This window comes from Zonotrichia albicollis, chromosome 6, assembly GCF_047830755.1.
Source record: "Zonotrichia albicollis isolate bZonAlb1 chromosome 6, bZonAlb1.hap1, whole genome shotgun sequence".
Lineage (NCBI taxonomy): Eukaryota > Metazoa > Chordata > Aves > Passeriformes > Passerellidae > Zonotrichia > Zonotrichia albicollis.
In genome coordinates, this window is record NC_133824.1 from 49,255,391 (window position 1) to 49,275,976 (window position 20,586).

General features: G+C 45.0%; 1 protein-coding gene across 2 annotated transcripts in view; it reads left to right on the forward strand.

Moving 5' to 3' along the window:
• ABTB2 (ankyrin repeat and BTB domain containing 2) overlaps positions 1 to 20,586 on the forward strand; it is a 111,333-nt gene that overhangs the window by 82,615 nt on the left and 8,132 nt on the right. For both annotated transcript variants that reach the window (XM_005491676.4, XM_074543713.1), the window contains exons 4-9: positions 12,436 to 12,588; positions 14,203 to 14,368; positions 17,400 to 17,489; positions 17,929 to 18,030; positions 19,422 to 19,518; positions 20,185 to 20,320. In XM_005491676.4, the coding sequence (XP_005491733.1) occupies positions 12,436 to 12,588; positions 14,203 to 14,368; positions 17,400 to 17,489; positions 17,929 to 18,030; positions 19,422 to 19,518; positions 20,185 to 20,320 (744 nt within the window). The remainder of the gene's footprint in view (positions 1 to 12,435; positions 12,589 to 14,202; positions 14,369 to 17,399; positions 17,490 to 17,928; positions 18,031 to 19,421; positions 19,519 to 20,184; positions 20,321 to 20,586) is intronic.

Here is a 20,586-nt window from a genome sequence, read left to right on the forward strand (position 1 = left end):
AGACAGGGGAAATATTACAGGTAGAAAAGAGAGTACAGTGAAACCGAAGTTTGATGATAAAGGCTGTGTGTGAAGCTGTGGGGGGGAAAGTCTGGTTTTTGGGCTGTCTTGAGACTTGGCTGCTGTTTTTCATGTTTTGAGAAGTCTCAAGTGTCACTGGTACAGATGGGACAGGACACCTGAAAAATCACCCATTTCCTGTGGTCCTGGGCAATGTGCTCAGCTGACCCTGCTTTTGAGCAAGGGCTTTGAACTTAATGGTCTCTAGAAGTGCCTCCAACCCCAGCTGTCCTGTGCTAATTTTGGTTTTTGCCCTCAGAGGTGTTTAACATCTCGTCACTCTGTGATTTCCCACTCAACAGGAATCAATACCTTGTTCCCTGGAACTAGTTCTTCAGCAGGCAGTGGTTGATCCTCACCACCTGCCTGGAGGCGTCTGACGTCTTTGTCCTGTCAGTTACAAAATGTTTGTTTGAAAACCACAATTTTCTGCTCTTCCAGTGGTTTTACCCCAGTGCTGGGTGGAAATCCCCGCCAAGGCCGTCACTGACCAAGGGCACTTCTGGTGAAAGTCCCTGTTTGTAAAAGTGTTGAGAAGTGGAGAGATGATCTCTGGCTGTGCTGTTCAGCAGTGAAGAGACAACAGACACTATGTGTGTGTGTTTGTGTGTGTTACCACCCTGCAATTACAGCTCCAGTAATTACTGTAACTAAGGCAGAGATGCCCACGTTGAGCTCTTGGCTCCTGCTCTTGAGTTTCCATCTGCTCAGATAAAAAAGAAGGTGTAAGAAGATGAGAGCCTGGCAACTCAGCTGCCTGGAATCTCGGGGCTGGTGCAGCCAGGAATCTCCAGTGCCTGTGGGCAGCCTGGGTTGTGCATTGTTTGTTGTTCGCTCCTTGTGATGAGCAGCAAACCAGCATCAAGATTGAAAGGAAAATAATCCAGGGAGACCTAAAACAAAGCTGTTAGAGCATTACAGAAACACAGGAATGAGTTAGGCAAGTTCTTCTGGCTTCTTTTCCTGCCTTTTAGATAGTGCTTATGGGAATAATAGAGGTCTGACTGAGAGTCTGCACCTCTCTGCTTGACTCTTGCAGGTTTCTGTCTTTCCTGTGTCCATCTTTCCTTAAGGACAGCCTCCTGATAGCAGCACAGTGCTCTTGTAACTAATACAATGAAAAATCAGTAATTCTGGGGATGAAAAGTTCTGTGCAGGTTGCAAAGAGCGTTGATGGTAACAAGCCAACAAGTTTCTCCTTTTTCAGTAATTGCTGTTGCCAATTGAAGTTAATATTGTTTCCTATTGGACTAAATTGCAGCCCTTCCCTTGCAGAACTTGCCTGTTTCCTGAGGAAGGAGTTATCTGGTGCTTTTAAACAAAGGCCACACTAAATAAATACAATCCTGAGCCTTTGCTGTGCAGCAGCCAGGGCTGGCAGGTTGTTGGGGATTTTGCTGTTATTGTTCCTGACATCTTTGTAACACATTGCTAAGAGCCAAGCTGCACTGCAGAATAAATATTTCTGGGTGTAATTTGTGATAATAGCAGCTATCGTTCTCTGTTTGACCTTATGGAGATTAGACCTAAGCTTTCCCTGGGGTAACCTAGGTTGGTGAGTCTCTGCCTTGGAAAAAGAAACCCAGCAGTTTGCACTTCCCCATCCCATCCCATCCCATCCCATCCCTGTGCTGTCCTGACCTCGTGGTCACTTACACAGCTAAACTGCACCATTTTAATCACATGGTTTTTGCAGCAGCTGCTGAAGTGAGTGTTTCAAAAAGCACCTCTGCTCTGCAAGACAAATCCTATTCAAATGAGCTGCATGTCTGAGCTGATTCAACCCTGGGTTTAGACTCTTCTGGGGCTGAAGCACCTGGTGTTGATCCCATGGTGCTGGTCTAACATGTTTGCTGAGAGAGGAGGGACCAGGCTGTGCTTTGCTGGTGATGCTGATGGAAGGGGCATTTCCAGCCTGGAGTCAAACCACTGGCAACTCAAGTTCCACTGGGGAGTTTGTACCTGCAGGTCTCTCTTCAGGGATTGGAAAGGCTATCCTAATGTCTAGAGAACAGAAGGGGCAGGCAGAAGCTGGAAGGTTTTATTCCTAAGCTTGCTGGAAAACTCTCTGCTGCTAGAAGGAATTCAGTTACCAATTCCTCACCCCTCTGGCTTTGTTCAGAAATGGAAAAGATCTTTCTGGAGAAACAGGGGGCTCTTCTTGGGCAGATGCTGCAGAACTGGGGACATTTCAGTGGGAAAGGATGAGTTGTTTGTGATGCAGTTCCAGAAGATGGTCTGAGAGGGAATAGGAGCATGTTAGCATGAAATTATAACAGGGCTAACATAACCTGCTCAGAACTTAGCTGCTTGTAATTATCCTGCTCCCAGCAGCCTTACTGGGTGATTGAGTTCCCTCTGTCAGCCCTGCACTGTGCCAGGTAGCCAGTGCTCAGTTCCCTGTTGGGGCTGCCAAATTCTTCAGGAAGGATCTCTCTGAAGAGCTGGTGCAGTGGAATATCACAGAAACATATGTGCTTTAAGTGACTTTCCATCTGGGCATCCCATTCTTCCTTGTACAAGAAGTTACAATAGTTTAATTAACACACTTTGAGGCTACTTCTGGGCTGCTAAACTGTCTGTGCTCAGATACTCAAGATACCTAAAGATAAGTGGCTTAATCTGAGAGCACAGTTTGCCCCAGCATAGTGGCAAAATTTGGGCTCTGTACAGCTTCATTCACAGTCAGGGCTCAGAGGTACCTGCTGCAAAGAAAATAAAATGAAAGCCAGTTTGTTTCTCAAATAATTTTGTTCCTTCATGGTTCTTTTCAGGTAGAAACCCTGGGAAGAAAGGTGTGTCCCATGTGTTGTAAACATTTCATTGATTACTCTTTATTTGTGCTTGAAATGCAGAGCATTGGATGCTGAGAGAACAGTTTATTAAAGCAACAGGTACTTAAGTGTAGAGCAGAATTTTAGAATGCTGATATTTCCCTCAACAAGCTGAAAAAGAATCATTGTGCACATTGAGTGCAATGGTATCAGAATATGCTCATGTTCAGCTTTGTCATTTTTATCGTATCAGTCATTGATGCTTCTGTGGTTTGAGATTTGCCTTTTGGCAGCAGCATTTTAATGGAACTGAAAAGAAAGAAAAACCCTGCCATTTGGCATTAGAAACAAAAATTATTGGGTTTTCATGCTGGTCATTAGCTGAGAGAGCAGCTGGAGCTTGAAATTCCTTTGTGTTCCTGTAGGAAGTCCAGAGCTGTTCCCTCTGCCGTGGTCAGCATGAACCAGGCTGGGCCTGTTGCAAGAACAGGTTTTATCTGAGCATAGGGAAACTTCATTATTTTATCCCTAATATAATGTTTATCTGATCTATTAATATGAGACTATTTAAGTGTGGCTTTTTAGAGAGAGAGAGATGGGGTAGCAGATAACTTGATATGGAGACTTGAATGACAATTGGGTTTTTTCATCTCCCTGTGCTGCAGGTGTCGGGGTGTAAACAAATATTGCTGGTGTCTTACTCAGGCATTTGCCATCTGGGCACAAAATCTGCAACTCTGTAGTTCACAGTCCATGAGAAATAGATATGAAAGTCTGGTAATTTGACAAGTTGCTTTGTAGGAGGGCATTGGTTATGCCTCCGGCCTCCTGTTTGTGCTGGTATTTGACCACAGCATCCTGAGGGTCTCAGGGTAAGAGCTTTTTTTCCATGTGTCCTGTCAGCATTGCTCTTGGTTAGGCCAAGCTGTGACCTGCTGAAAGATCTCCTGCATCCATATATTGAAGTTTGAATAATTATAGTTACTCTCATTTGAGATTCAGTAGAAGTTCATACACTGTAGCAGGCAAAGCAAGCGGCTGCTCAGCAGCACTGCTGGCACTAAAAGCAGACTTAATAGCTGGAATTTGTGGCATCTGCTGAGAAGCTCCAAATGTTGAAATGTAGTGCATGCATGCTCTAAATTTAGGATATTTGAAAACTGAAAGAATTTGAGCTTGGCCAATTAAATCCACCTACCAGAATCCCAGAGTTAAGCTGTTGTGTCTGCCGTTCCCAGTGCTGCTTAGGTTCAGTGATGATGCCCATTGATAGGATCATAAAAATCCCAGAGATAGAACCATAAAAAGAGTTTGAAATTAGGAGATTTCACAGTCTTAAACACAAAATGGAAGAAGGAGATGATTTCTTGTCTGGCATGGAAAGACTTCATTGCAACAGCTGTTTTCTTTGAATTCAGGACACTTCTGTTGCTTGCATTTCTCATATCTGTAACTTTACATGGCACTATTTATTCAGTTTTTTAAGGCAAAATGCAAACATGGAACTCTATGCTTTCCAGTAAAAAGCAGAAACAAATTCATTCACCACTGGAATTTTCTCTTCATTCTGCACAGCAACTCTTCAGTGTTTCAAGACAAGAACTGAGGAGCAGAGCTAAAGCTTCTTGAAGATTTAGATGAAATGTGTTCATTGAGCAGTTTGCCTTTAGGATAGAGTGATGTCTTCCTGCAAAATAATAATTTAAAACTTTAAAAATGCCACGGTGGCATCTATTTGATCAGTGATGTTACTTCTCCTTCTGAACTTTGATTAATGGCAGATTTTATGTCTTACATGGCACTACTAGAAAAGTCCTGTCCATTCATTCACAAATGCTATACCCCATGGGGTTTGAATACCCTTTATTTGAGCAAATGGACTCTTAAATTACATTATTGGGTGGAGTGGGTACCTGATTTTAGAGCACACATTGCATTATTTCACCGAAGAGAGCTGCAGACCTGCATGTGTTGGTGTTCTTAGTGCCTTCGTGCTAAATTAATTCCTGGAACATCTCAGATTCTAGGAAAGTGAAAAGCCAAAAGATTTCTTGGATTTTCATGAAGAAAGCACTGACATCGGCAGTGGGGTGACTGATGACACACAGTGTCCCTGCTCACAGGAGTGTGACATGGCACAGGAATGCCACATCAGTCAAGTCTGTACAAAACCAGTGGTGTCATCAACTTTTCTTGGTCCTGAAAGGGAAAGAAACATCTTAGAATCATCTTCTTAACCTTGAAATGTTTTGCCTCTAGATACCAGTATTCTGTGGTTTAAAATGTCTTATTTGAAACACTAATTAGGTTTTGGCTTGTGCTGGGATGTAAATGGGAAAGCTTTCCCTGTTTATTGTGAAAACCCCTTTGCTTCAGTAAGAATTGTCTTTGTTTAACAGAACAAACTTTTCCAGCTATAATTAATTGAACAGCTTTCAGTATTCCAGAACTGCAGAAAAAAACCATTTCTCTTCCTGGCTCTTTGCTCACCCACTCTAACTGGGGAGCTCCGGGCAGTGTTCATGAGCGTTGCAACGCTATGTGTCAGGATTTTACAAGTGGGCCCTGAAAACCAGTTCAGTGATTGAATCTGGCACATTGGGTTTGGCTCCAGAGCCAGCATATGCTTTTAACATATGCACATTGGCAAATCAGATTGAAGTCATAACTAAAAGGGCTGCTGTCTCAATCCTGCTCCTGCTGCTGGGAATTATGTGTAATGGGCAAAAAAAATTGGGGAAGGAGGAGTCTGGGCTGTGGATAGTGAAGAACCAGCTGACCCCTGGTAAATCTGCTTGCAGATAGCTTGGGATATTTTTTGTTTTGTTTTTGGTTGGGTTTTGTTTTGTTTTTGTTAGTTTGCCAGTGTAGCTGCTGGAATGCACTGTAGGAGTTGCTGCTTGGTTTTTCTGCCCACAGGATCAAGGCTGATCCAAGAATAGCAGACACCCCACTCTGGCTCTCTGCCCGTGTTTATCTCTGACTATCACCTAACGTGCTGCTACAGGCTCATTCCTTTCATGCGTTTAAATTGTGCTCCTGTCCTGCTCCAAAATGTACCAGTTTTCCTTTGCTGCTGGAATTGTTGAGCATGGCAAGGTTTTCCTGGGTCACATTCCTCAGGATGGGTCCTGGCTACCAGGACTCCACATGTTGCACTGGTTGGATCTTGTCTGGAAAGTGTTTTGTGCTTGCAAACCAGGGCAGTTGGGGAAAGACTGATGTAGATGGCCTGGCCAGAGCCACTGTTGGAATAATCATGGAATCAGGATAATGGAATGGTTTGGGTTAAAAGGAGCCTTAAAAGTGATCTTGTCCCATCCCAATGCCCACAACTCCCACTATCCCAGGTTGCCCCAAGCCGTGTCCAACCTGGCCTTGGACACTTCCAGGGATGGGGCAGCCACAGCTTCTCTGGGAATCTCTTCCAGGGCCTCCCCACCCTCACAGGGAAGAATTCCTTCCCAACATCCCATCTGTCCCTGCCCTCTGGCAGTGGGAAGCCATTCCCTCTTGTCCTATCAGTCCAGGCCCTTGTCCCAAGGCCATCTCCAGCTCTCCTGGAACCCCTTTAGGTACTCCCTGGAGCCTTCTCTCATCCAGGCTGAGCAATGCCAGCTCTCCCAGGCTTACTGCAGAGATGGGATGTTCCAGACCTTGGAGCATCTCCATGGCCTTCACTGGACTCACTCCATGTTAATTGAGGTCAGGACTGCAATTAGGTGCAGATACATGAAAGAAGAATAGTTTATCCCCCAAATTGTTTGCTGTAGTTTTCACCCAATGAAGAGCTTTAGGGCACTGACGAGTTGGGAGCAGCAGCAGGAGCAGGATTGGTGGTTTTCCTTCCTCTGCATTTCCTCCATGTCCATCAGGGCTCCAACAGCTCTGTGTGGGGCTGGGGGGACAGATGGAAATCTGTCACATCTTGACCCCATAACTGTGACCATATTGCCATAGTTAAACTATCATGTATGTTTATCCGCCTCTTAACAACAACTGTATACATTTGAAGTTGGTTTTCATTATTTTCTGCCTCTCTAGAAACCTTCCTCCTGCCTCAGCTTTGCAGATGTTGCAAATATGTTTTTCTAATGAGACACATGGCACATTCCAGAACAGCACCAGTGCTTGTTTCCAGCCTGAAAATGAAATCTTTTCCCTGTTGGTAAAGTAAGGTTTGTAAAATGTGATTACAATAAATAAACCATAGACTTGAGAGCTCTTTTTAAGTTTCATAGTGAGTTCTCAATGATTACTTCATGTTATTTTTTTAGTGAACTCAAATTTAATTTTTCCTTTGATTTGTAGCAACATAAAGTAAAACCTGTCTGAGGCTACACCTTATTTTTAAGTGTGGTTTGCAAAGGATGGAAAAGGTGTTATTTCTGTCTGTGGGAAGAAGGATCAGAGCTGCCAGTTCTAGATTTAAACTACTCTTGTACCATTTTATATTCTGTATATAAAGAGGAAACTCTGAAGGCAGATTCAGTGGAGAAAGGATCCCAATAAATATAATTTTAACCAGATGGCTTTCATTCCATTAGTGTCTGACTGCAGGATAACTCTCTAAACTCATGGCATAGCCAAGCCAAGGCCTTAGTAACTTGATAACGATCCACTAAAATTTGAGAACTCTTATCTTCTGAGATGTGAGCCAGTCATTGTTTTAAGGGAAGTCAGAAGAACACTTTTTGCGGTCAGTTGGATGTGGTTAAATTTCTTCTTCCTTTTCTGTAAGGATCTGAACTGTCTGCCTTGAAAGATGTTGCACATGTTGAGATGATACTTGAATAGGGCCCAGCATGGTAATTCCTATTTTTTCTCCTGTAAATGTGGGAAGTTCTTGAAATTTTGTGAAATACTTTTGAATCTGTGAGGAATAGCTCCTGTGTGAAGCTGGTTGTATTTTGGAGCAACAATTTTGTGTTTCTTCTACATCAACATCTCTGTTGTTATTTTATTCACATATAATTACATACTCTAAGATACATTTTTTCCCTCCCTGCTGCTTGAAGAGAGGTTTTAGTGTTTCAGAATCCAAATTGTAAATATGCCACTATTTTCCACATCAGTGTGCCATGGTTTGAGTTTTGGATACTCTGTCTTGCCTCAGAATCTTTTCCCTTCTCCAAGTAATGAGACTTCACTCTAATTTCTTTTTGACTCTGTTGCCATCCTTGGGATTTTTCCATCTGAGTGATTTTGAGCCATAGAATTTGATTCCAGCAATAAATTCAAATATTAGCTCACTGTACTGAAAACCTTCCCTTTTCATTTTTTAGTCCCTTGCAAAAACTCACACTGATCTTTAAAGATTTGGGATTCTTCTCTGCAGGAGCCTCTGTATAGTTCCTGTAAGTCAAATATGTGGGTTACCATTGTCCCCTCCACTCTGACCATGAATATTGTGAGATCTCCACATGCTTTAATTCACTCAGACCATTTAGAAGGCCTGGGCACAGGCAGGATGGAGACTGTGCCTGTGCAGCTCAGGCCCTGCTCAGGCTGCCAGGAGGGAGGTGAATTTTGCCATTCACACCTGCTTCCATTAGGACAGGATTTTCTTTCCCGCTTTAGAAGAAGGAGAGCCTTGTTTAGAAGAACAAGGTTTTTCTTTCTTGCTGTTGCTGTCACTGTTGGCTCCTGCTTTGTTTTGCTGTAGCAGAGCAGAAGGCAGTGAAAAATAGAGAAGAGGTGGGGCAACAGGGAAAATTATTTATTCCTCCTTTTTCCCTCCAGCTGGAAGGGGCTCTGAGCAGCCTGGGCTAGTGGAAGGTGTCCCTGCCCATGGCAGGGGGGTTGGAACACGATGAGCTTTCTCCACCCTAAACCATTCTATGACTGTGATTTTTCACCAGTCTTGTCCCTGGATCCTCCTGGGGGCACAGCCAGGGGGAAGGGATGTGATAGAATGGCTGTTTTTGTGGGAAACCCCACTGTCTCCACCTGAGTTAGCAGGTGCTCAAAGCAGGGGAAGGATGATGTGATTTTCTAACTCCTCTGGAGTGCTCTCCTTTTTGCATACAATTAACTTCCCTTTGCCAAAGTATCTTGATCCCAGTGCTGCTAGAAATCCCCAGAAGAGCCCACTTTGGGAAAGATTTCTTTGTGATGGATATCCCTGAAAGTCTGTGATCCCACAGCTTCTCCTCAGATGCTGCTGCATGTGCTCTCCACATGCCAGTCATGTCCAGAGCCATTCTAATGAAAGCACCTTTTCCAGGAAAAAGTTATCCTAAAACTTGCTGTAAATTCTCTGCCAAATGCTGCTTGGCCTCCTCTGCTATGTCTAAATAAAACAATGTGGTTTAGCTCAAAGGAAGGGGGAAAGCCCATAATAAAGTCTGTTCTTTCTCAGAGCACTCTCACCCAGCGATCCCCTCGGGAGTGGCTGTCCAATTCCAGATGGAGGGAATTTCAGAGAATTTATGGGTGCAATATTGACAGCCCATGACAGTATCAGACATCAGTGTGATCCTTCACAAGGTGTACAGAAGAGGAGCAGTTCCTATTCCACTTCCCAGTCCTATGCACATTCTCAGTTCACACTGGCATCACTCCAAAACAACTTCATGGCAAAAAAAACGGGAAGAAACCATAGTGGCATTGTGCTTCCAAGAAAGCTGAGGGTCTGTGTCCCCAGCGAGCTACTGCTGGAATATGACAGCTTCCCAAGGCTGGATCACTTCATGTGTGGAATTTAATGAGCTGCCAAACACTTCTAAATGTCAGGAAGACCAGAGGAAAATGGCACCAGGCAGAACATGGCACAGGCAGGAGCATAGAGACAGAAATTAATTCTTTAGCTTGCAGCATCTCCCAGTTAATTTTCCACTAAGGTTTCCCCCCCTTCCCCTGCTGCAGACTGTGAAATGATCAGTGATTCCTTGGGGGAAGATGGATGCCCAGGTTAAGGGCCACAGGTTTGAGAATGGCATTTTATTTTCGAGAAAATGAGTAATTTCATTTATTTTCTTAGTGCAACGTGACCCAGTGTTGGTGTTTCATTCAGCTGAACTGCACCTCTTCTTTCTCCTTCAATCCTGGGATAATGCTGCTTATCTGGTGGAGTGTCAGTGAGCAAAGGAAGATAAAGCTGTTCCCAGAGCGTGGCCAAGTTGGGAGAAAGGAAATAATTTAATAAAAGCAGGAGAAAAGAGTAAGAAGCTCATCCTCAAGCTAAAAATTTTGCAGAGAAACAAAGTTTTTTCAGCAAAATTGAAGACATTATAGTGACCCTCGATAGAATAATGAATAATAAAGAATTATTTATCCAATTTGCACAGCAATGCCAGCAGTGGGGTTTGGAAAATCAGGACAGCAGGATGAGAACATCCTTCCTGACACTGCTTTTTGCATTCCAATGTCTGCTCCCCTTTGGACACAAGGAGAACCAGGCAGTCTGAGCCTTCCAAAGCCTTTTGAAGCCTTTGGAAAAAAATCTGTTGAGATTAAAAAAAGAAACAGAAGGGGAAAAAAAATTTTTCTTCTTGCTATTTCTCCCAAAGCAAGTTTTCCACATCCAAGGTCTGCTTGTGTGGAAGCCATTTATAACCCTGGCACATGTTGATTTTTTGCAGAGTGGAAATTCCTTCAGGATAGGTGTTATTTCTGGTGCAGACTCTGTGGCATTTGCTGCTGGCTGACCACAGGTTCTGGCTGCCCAGGGCCTTGAGTCAGTCACCAGAGTTTGGTCAGGGTTCCTGCCCAGCAGTGTTGCCACTATGGGAGTGTCAGGGAAGCTGGGATGTGGCCTAAAGCTTTGTTTACCACAAAAGGTGGCAGAAGGAATCTCTTGTAAGATGAGCTTTTCCAGTGCTCCTGAGCATTCCCAATCTAAATATAATTTAATTCTGTATTTAGTTTTGATGCTTTTGGCCTCCCTGGCCCACCTCTCTGCCCTCACCACCTCTGTGGAACTTTGAATTCCATGCTAGAGGCTCTGCAGAGTACATAGAAAAGATAAATAATTATTTTGGCTCCTCTCTTAAGTACCTGCATTCAAAAAGTGTGAATGGGTCTTTTCCAGGCTGGATAAGAACTGAAATTCTCTGGAGCAGAGAATTTGCTTAAAGGCATCTCCCAAATGCCTGTGGACAATTCCTGCTCTTCCCTTGGGGAGGTCAATCAGCTCTGAATTGGATGAGCTGGGATGATTTATCCCATCCCTTTCAGAAAGTCTTGGGAAGGATGAGCTGCTGGATGGTTCTTAAAGTGGTGATTGTTGCAATATCAGCAACCCTGATATTCTGATTCTTTGGCAGAAAAGTGAACTGGTAACAGGAGAAAGTCAGTGTCCTGTTAGAAACACCCTGGCCCTGGGCAAGCCAGGATCCGGTGCTTAAAACACCTCTGGTTTTGTAGAAGCTGTTTCACAACTCAGAAGAAAAGGAAGATGAGGAGAAGAGGGAAAAATAGTGGGTGTGTTTGTGGAGTGATAGTGGTAGCATTTTAGGGTGCACCTTGCAACTGGGAAAATGAGAACATATTTTTACAGAGTGGAGTTATTCCAGCCTGAAGGGTGTTCAAAGTCGTGATAAAGGGAGTTGTGCTTGTAAATCCCATTATGAATAAATGGTTTCTAACAGGATTGGTGCAGCTCCCTCTTCCTGCCCTCACACATGTACACAGGCACAGGCACAAAGGCATTTGAAAAATGCCTTTCATGACTTCAACTGCTTTCATTAATGCCCAAATCAGTTCATATTCCCTCATATATATATTTTTCTCTCTGAACTTTGTAAAGGAATTGATCCTTTCTTCGCTCAGTTCATTTCTTTTGAATGGTTAAATGGCACAGGTTTTTGGTTTGGTTTTTTTTTTTCCTTTTTCCACAGCGTTAATGAAGTCGTTTCTGGGAATGGGAGAGGTGTTTTCATTACAGCCGGCACTTCCAAGCCTTCCACTGGGGTGGCAGGTATCCTTGGGGAAAAATCAAGCAAAATAGATCAGTCTGGCCGTATATTGAGAGGGTAGATGAGATGTGTTGTGTATGAGAGTATTATGGTAACCATACATTAATGTGTGATCTCAGTGCTGTGTTCATTCTTACAGCAGGAGTAAGGGGAGCTAATCACGAGCTGGTGCTGCTGTTATTACCTTATTTATATTCCTTTATTGCCTTGCAGCCCTTCATATTGAGTAAAACCTCATTGTTCCACCACTTCTGTGGTCTGGAGACTCAGGGGAGCAAAGCTGAGGGTCAGGTGGGCATAACTGAGCTCTGCATAAGAAAGGCAAAATGCAAAAAGCTGTGGGGATGGCAGTAATGTGAAGATTAATGGAGGCAGGACTGAATTTAGCAAGGTTTGAAGTTGCAAACAGTCAAGGATATTTGTAGTGTTCCTAGTGGATGAGTGGAAAAATAATAATAAATAATAAATAATCCTGTGCCTATGGATTATTTAGAATAAAAGACACAGCTATTACATAAACTGTTCGGGTGACTGAGGCTGAGTAGCCATGACCTTCCAGTCCAGTTTCCTTCCTCAGGTGGGATTTATCCATGCCAGGCTCCCCCTTGCACACCCAGGAACCCACAAAGTGCCCTGCAGCCCCAGCACTTGTTCCCTAATGGATTTCTGCCCTCCCTCCACAGCCCCTTCATGCTGCTGCCGCCGCTGATGGAGTGGATGCGCGTGGCCATCACCTACGCCGAGCACCGCCGCAGCCTGACCGTGGACAGCGACGACATCAGGCAGACGGCCAGGCTGCTCCTGCCGGGGCTGGACTGCGAGCCACGCCAGCTCAAGTACGTGGGCTCTGCTTTGGGGAGCTCCTCTGGTCCTTGGATCTTCTTAAAACTTTCCTCTAGTGGTTTTGGCTCGCCAAGTTGAGATTTCCCAGCAAATATGCCAATTAGTGGGGTGTGTTCGGTGCTGGCCAATCACCAGCACAAAAATGGACAATATTAAACAACAAAACCTCTTGCTGCTCCAAAAGAGGTGACAAATTCAGAAAGTCCCCTCTGTGGGCTGTAGCTCAGCTCACTTAGTCTCTTATCAGTCCCTCCAGTGCTGGAAATGCCGCAGCCCAGGCCACAGGTGAGAGCTGCCAGTGCTCAGGCACAGAATATTCCTAGCTGGAAGGGACCCACAAGGATCATCAAGTTCAACTCTTAAGAATTAGCACCATGCTGTAACCATGGAGCTAATCTCAGGGTCACACTTTCACTACATTTCCCACAAGCCAGATCTCTCTGTGCTGCACAAGCGATACATGTTTAACTTTCTGGTACTTCCAGAGATAAAGGAGCTTTGGCCAAACTCTACAGCTGGGGCTGAAAGATTTTTTTGTCTTTCTGAAAGTTAAATACAAAATGCAAGTATTTGGGTTCAGGGTTTTTCTGTGCCTCAGACTTAATTACAAAATTATTCTTTGCTTTATAAGATAGCTTGAATGAAAGATCTAAACTAGCAAAAAACAAAAGTTAAGTACAGATTGCATTTTTTGATCCTTTAAAGCAGTTACTTTGTATCCAGCATGTTCAGGGGGAAAGAAGGTCTTGAAACTGGTTTGTTTGTTTAATTGTTTATGTATTTATTTATTCCTGACTTGCTGTGGGATAGGAACAATGTGCAAAGGCAAGTTCCATATCTTCAAAAACCTTTGTTTTTCTGAAGTTCACTTGATTTCAAGTGGAGTCATTTTATTTCACTTTTTTTTTTACATAATTCTTCTTTTTTTCTTTCTTCTTACTATTGTATAAAGTAATTACATATTATTCTGGGTAACACTGTAAATTTTGATACCAGTTAGAACAAGATTATGGTAGGATTTTATGAGAGATTCATCCTGAATCTTCTGTGTGAGGTGATGAGTGGCCTGTTCATCTGGCAGGCTGTCCAGGCTCTCCAGAGGAGGATGGCTGTGCTGAAAGCATCTCATTTATCAGAGGAGCTTGACAGGCTGATATCTCACTCACTGAGAGTTTGCTCAAGAGCCTGTGCTGGAAACCAGGAGGGTACTGTGGAAGGCATTCACCCCAAAATAACATCAAAGGGCTGAGCTCCCAGTGCCAGCCTCCAGCTGGGAAGTGATCCTTCAGTGAAGGAGACACACTTCCAGGTCTGGAATTCAGAAGAGCCTGAGCAGACAGCCAGAGGATTTACAGTAATCCCTGGGCTCCTTCCAGATGACATAAAAGTTGTCCTGATAGTCATCTAAAGGATAAGGATTTAGTGGATCCTCATAGAAATGTTAAAACATTTCCTTCAAGTGAGTTGCTGGAAAAGTGTTGAGGGTGTTCTCTGCCTAAATTTAATACTTTAAAAAATTTTTTATATTTTTTGCCCAGAAAAGACTAAGGATCCATAAATTTTTTTGTGGTATGGGCACCATCCAGGAATTATTTTGTCTTTCACAGACCTGAATGCTGCTTCAGCTCCTTCAGGAGACTGGATGCTAAAGCTGCTACTGAGAAATTCCAGCAGGACCTGGGCTTCCGCATGCTGAACTGCGGGAGGACGGATCTGATCAACCAGGCCATTGATGCGCTGGGCCCCGACGGGGTGAACACCATGGATGATCAGGTGTGCCACAGAACAAACCCTCACCGCCCCAAAACCTCCTGCATCAGCAGCTCCCTCCTTCCTTTCCACGTGGCAAATCAATACCAGGTCGTGTTTGTTGCCTCTCCAATGGTTTTCTAATTCTAGCTCGTGGTTTAGGCTAAAATGCATCCCTTAAAACACAGAAAAATACGTCCCCACCCCACTCTCATGCCACCCCTCCAAAAAAAAACCCATTAGAGCCTGGAGTGGATTGTTTATCAGCTGGAATGTCTGTTCTTCTTTGGATGGGCTGTCTCAGGCACTGATGGCAGGCAGGTTAACACAGGGACAGTGAATGGAAAGTCTGATATGTGCTGAGAGGATGTCAAAGCAAAGTGGTTTCTTTTCCAGTGACACTCTCCTCTGGCTCAACAGCCCAAATCCCGGCTGGGTTAGTGAGGAGTGACCAAAAGGTGTTTTTGTCTCATGACTTTCAGGCTCAGAGCAGTTTGGAATACAAGACACAGCACTGAGGGCCCCGCCCCAGTGGCCTGGTGTCAGTCAGTGTTAGATTTGCTCATAGTCCATCATGCTGATGTGTCTGTTTATCCATTTTTAACTGTTCCCTGCTCAGCTACCCTGAACCACAGGGATTTGATAGTCCTGGGAGTCTCTGGCTGCTTCTGCTCATGCTGTCAGTCCCATCAAGCAACACAGAGTCTGTCCTCTGGGATATCATTCAATGCATGGAATTAGCTTTTAATTTAAAAAAAGGGGGGGAAAAGCCACCTCTCCTAAATAAACACTCGTTACAGCTGTCACAGCAAGGAGAATGAGCTGTCACATCTCTGGAACAAGAGGATATTAAGCAGTGGGAAGGGCTTGTGTTCAGGTAGAGAGGTTTTCTCACTGCCAGTATTTTACTGCAGTAACATTTCAGACCCAGCTCTGAACCTGGCACATCTTCCATAGCACTTCTCACCATCCTGCAGTTTTAAGGGAAGTGTGAATGTATACACAAATAGCAGAAGCTGCTCCTGGACATATCTGGGTGTGTAGTTGCCTTATTTACAAATCCAGTACCAGGAGCTTTGTAGTCCCTGGAGTGGGTATCTCATCATAGATATTCACTTCAGTAAAGTGACTGAGGTCGCAGATTTATATTATAAAGGTTTCCCACTTCCTCTTTATATTTTTTTTAAATAAGCTTTTGCAGTTCCTGTAGCCCAGAGGCTTCTCATTCTCTCAAATATTATTTTGTGATTTGCATTGTGAGCCACTGTGCCCCAACACCTCAGACACTGGTGCCAGGACTGTCACTTCTTGCTGCAGGATGTCCCCTACCTCTCACACAGCCAGCAAACTGGGAGCTGTCTGGCTTTTGTCAGCACAGAGGCTCCTGTGTGCAGCTCCTTGGGAAGTCTGAGGAGTTTCTGCTGTCACTCACTGATGTCTCATCCTGTGGGTGGGATCCTCTTGCCAGCCCTGCTGTGAGAGGGGCAGCTCTGTGTCTTTGGCCCTCAGAGAATGTTTTGGCACCAACAAAAAGGGCAGGACAGGCTCCCTCTGGAGACATTGTTTCTTGGAAATTCTCCACTTGACTCTGGAGCAACTCAGCTTTGTGTGCAAGCAAGTGCCTGCATGGCACTGCCCACCCCAGGCAGAGTTAAATCCAAGTTCTGAGAAGGAGCTGCCATAGCTGGAACAGGAAGCCAAAGCTGGACTTTGCCACCAGCTTGTTTTGCTCCCTTTGGAAAAGAGAAAGACAAAGCCAGGTGCCCAAACTTGGGAAATCTGACTTGGGTATGATAGAGCTACTGGATAATTTAATGCAAAGGCTTTAAATCCAGGTTGGGATTTTGATTACTCCCAGGGTATGAGCATGTCCAGGATGTTCAGACCCACTTGCCCATCTGTGTACATGGAAATCTGTGGAAAAGAACTCAGAACATGCCCTCAGAAACATGAGTTTGGAGCAGGACCCTGTATTCAGTTCTGATGGGGACCAACAAGCACCCTGGTTTCAGGGGATTGGAGATGTTTAGGCGAAGAGTCTCTTCTTTCCTTTGCAAGGAGCAAGCAGGAAGTGCAAAACTAACATTCAAAATTTAAAAAAGGATAGTGTAAGTCTATACAAGTTTTAGAGCCCTGACTGGGGTTTGTGCCTGCAGACCTGTGATTTGCGTTCTCAGTTTATAATGAGTGTGGAGTCTCCCAAGCCCCACAGAAGCCAGAATATCTCACCCAGAAATATCCTCACCAGTGTAAGTGCCCCAAAGCAGGAAGCTGGGAATTGTGGCTGCTTTGAAAAGACACCTTTACAGAGTCAAGAGCAGAATTTCTGTGTGAGAGATGTAATTCCATTTTACAGTGCAGCTCCATTAAGGATGAAGCTCTGTTATTGCACACTGAGCTGCGGAGATGCTGCCTGTAAAAATTTCAAATACCTGCAATAATTAAGGGGAGGGGGCAGGAAAGCTGTGGGATGTGAGCAGGAATGGATTTTACCAGGCCATTTCCTTTCTGTCCTTGGCTACTTCAGGAATGAGCTTTATAAGTAAGGCTCATTTTTCTCATAATTCATCTCTGAGCCGTCATGGTTTGCTGGTTAAGTAGAGGGAGGGAGATTTATGGGATTGAAATGCTGAAATATTGAGGCAAATAGGATTTTAGCAATGGGGAGAAGTTGCCAAATAAATTCATCGTCTGTATTTTTGTGTTGCTTTCTGCCTTCAGTTCATTTGGCTACAAATGAGCCAAGAAATGGCATTTCTTTGTTGGCAGCCTTGGGAAAGCTGGAGAGTTGTGGACAATACAGGGCTAGGATTTTCAGTGATCCTTTTTGTGTTCTTTCAGCCTTGCCCAGTGATATTTGTCCAGGTCATTTTCCAGTATCAGTTGTGCCCACTCTGCATAGAAATCAGAAATGCTTTATAAATACATGTATGCTGTCCCTACACACACTTTGTAGGTTAAGAGTCAAACTGGCTGTGTCCATGACAGTGTCACTGTTGGTAGGGATAGAAAGATAACTTTGTTTTTGTTTTTATTTTTTGTTTTCTTTCTGAAGGGTATGACCCCCCTCATGTATGCCTGTGCTGCTGGAGATGAAGCCATGGTCCAAATGCTTATAGATGCTGGAGCAAATTTAGATATACCAGTGAGTAACCCTCTGCCCATTATCCAGCTGTAAACTAACAGGAGCTCTGAAATCTCTCCTAGCAACTGAAGGCTTCAGTCCTCAAGCTTCAAGAAAGCATTTCTCCGAAAAACCGTCACTTCAGGGATTTGGGAGGGGGGAGAAAACCTTCCAAAAACCTTGGAGTACTCAGTGGCTCCAATTAGGATTGGCACTGGCAAGTCTAATGGGCAGGGGAAGGGGAGGGGAGGGAAGGAGCTGCCACAGGGAGAAACCAGGGAGCCCATTAAAAGTCCCAGGAGATGAGGCAGAGTGAGTGGTGGTCACAATGTTCTCCAAGTGGCCCGAGTCCCCGTTCCCTGGGTCTGTCACTCGCAGGGGTAGAGGCTGGTTGTGTAGAAGGCAGGGGAGGAAGGCAGGCAGGCTGCAGTGGGTAATGAGTGCTGCTTCCCTGCTCCAGGTGCCCAGTGGCTCTCCACGATACCCCTCGGTGCATCCCGACAGCCGGCACTGGACTGCGCTCACCTTCGCCGTGCTGCACGGCCACATCTCCGTGGTACAGGTGAGATTCCAGCCAGGAATCCTTCCAGCAGGCACAGGGCACTGAATGCAGCCCTGGGAGTCCTTGCTCCCAGCCTTCCTGAGCCTCCTAAACACCAGTGAAAAAACTGCCTGCTGTTTAAAACAAGGAGAATGAAAATTGGTGACATAATTCCTAGCAAGGCTTTGGTAACAAAGCACAGCATGTTTCTGTATTTTTCTTTGGTTTCAGTGTTGCTCCAAAGCTCACTGCTCCCAAAACAATGCTGCACAATCACTTCTTTAGTTTTAAATAAACTAGTGCTTCACGTGGAGTGGTTGCAGGTTGGCTGTTTGATCGGGAGCTTTATAATAGTAGATATTAATTGGTTTATAAATTTACATGCAAAAATCCAGTGTGTGCTGATGTCTGCTCTAATGGCAGCAAATCATCTGTAACTTCCTTCATAATCCTTGAGAACGGCATGAGCAAGACTTAAGCTCTTGTGGGATTTGAGCCTGTGGCATCCCCCCTGCTCCCTTTTCTGTGGAATTATCACAGGGGGCAGCAGGATGGGGTGGAGTCCCAGAAATGCTACTCAGACTTCCAGGGGAATGAAAAACTGATCACAGCAGACAATCAATTGCTGTTGAATTTAATTTACCTTCTGCTCAAAGGGAAGGAATAAAATTTTAAAAAAAAAGGTAAGTAAATGGAGGCTGCACACACTCATCTTTTGTTTGTGTACATTTGTACATAATTATAAAGATTAGATTCCACCTGGCAAACTGCCCAGGCAGCCTTTGGTATTCCAGAGGTTGGACAGCCCTAATTTATGTGTGAGATACGAGTTTGATTCTCCCAGGAGATGAAGCCAAGTGAATCAAAGCTCCTGTTGTGTACTGCAGTGCCCACAATCGTGGAAGCATGGAATATCCTGATGGATACACACACACAGGGCTGATCCTCCCTGCCAGCCCTGCTCTGGTGCTCCAGAGCCTTCTGTCAGCCCCACCTGGCCATAAAACATCCCCATCACCCTGGCACCTTCTCCCCTTCACCTGGAGGAGGCTCTTTCCCTCACAGCAGCTCAGTGAAAGCAGGTTCTGTGTGACAGTCCTGCAGCTGCCAGGCCTCCCTGCACAGGCTCCAGGGCTGTGACCAGCCTGGTAATTCCCTGGGGGAACCCTGCTTCCTGTGCACAGCATGGAGCTAGCATGGACTTCTTGCTCTGACTGCAGAGCCCTTTGGGTTTGGAGATTCCAATTGCACAGCCACGACCATAAGGGAGATTAGAAAAGGAGGAGGTGCTCTCCAGATGGGCCCTCCTCACTCTGAGCCTACTGGTTCTCCTTTCTAACACCCAGCCCTGGCTGCTTGGCCCTTCTGAACTGCTCTTTTCCCAACTCCCTGTCTTTCCTGTGCCCTTGCAGCTGCTCCTGGATGCTGGTGCCCACGTGGAAGGCTCTGCCGTGAACACTGGGGAGGACAACTATGCTGAGACCCCCCTCCAGCTGGCCTCAGCTGCAGGTGAGCTCCCTGTGGCCTCAGCACTCTCCATCTCTTCCTGCCACCAGCCTGATGGGCCCCAAGTATCTGTTTAATCTGTTTTCTAACTTGTCCCACTCTTGACTCCTCCCCAGAGCCCCCACAGCAGAGCTGATGGCACCAACTCCTTCACTCAGCACTGTCAAGGAACATAAACTGTCTAGTCTGGGCATGTCTGTGGGCCTCAGCAACACCCAGATGTGAAAAATTAACAAGTTTCCATTCAGCCTGGGGAAAAATAACTGTTATATAAAGAAATTTGGTTTATTAGTTTATTAAATACAGGTTAAAATTCTGCATTTCTTCTACTGAGCTGTTGGGAGCTGAGCATTCTGAGAACGAGTCTGTGCTGGCCTTGTTTATCAACACTTCTCACCTCAAAATGGTTTTAGTTTTTTTCATTTTGTTTCTTTCTCTGTTATCTTTGTGCTTTTATGAAGAGGAGTGGCTGGCTTGCTCTGTTCCAAGCTTTATGGAAGGGATAAAAAAGGCCTCTTCCTCTCCCAGTGACACCCAGTGCTGGATGTTCTGCCACCACTCCCTACTCCCTCTAATGGGAACAGAGCCAGGGAGTCCTGCTTGTGGTCAGTCCTGTGTTTTGTGCTTCCACAGAGGGACCATGCTGATGTTCCTGTTCTTTTTCCCCAGGGAATTATGAGCTGGTCAGCCTGCTGCTCAGCAGGGGCGCTGATCCACTGCTGAGCATGCTGGAAGTCAACGGGATGTCATCGTCACTCCACGAGGACATGAACTGCTTCAGCCACTCAGCAGCACATGGCCACAGGTAGTGCTCTGCTCCTGATCACAACAGGCCTTTTTTGCACTCTGGGTGTTACTGTGGGACTTTGTGACCCAAACCCCTGCCTGTGCAGTTCAGCAGATGGGGTTAAGACTCTCCTGACAACAAAGAACAAAGATCTTTGTTTGCTGTTTCTTGTCCTTACACTTGCTGGTCTGGCTCTGCAGCACTGAGAGTGAGCTGGTTTTAAGCCCCACATCAGCAGACCAAGTCCCACCTAAGGTGGGACTCTCATTGTGGGACTCTAATCT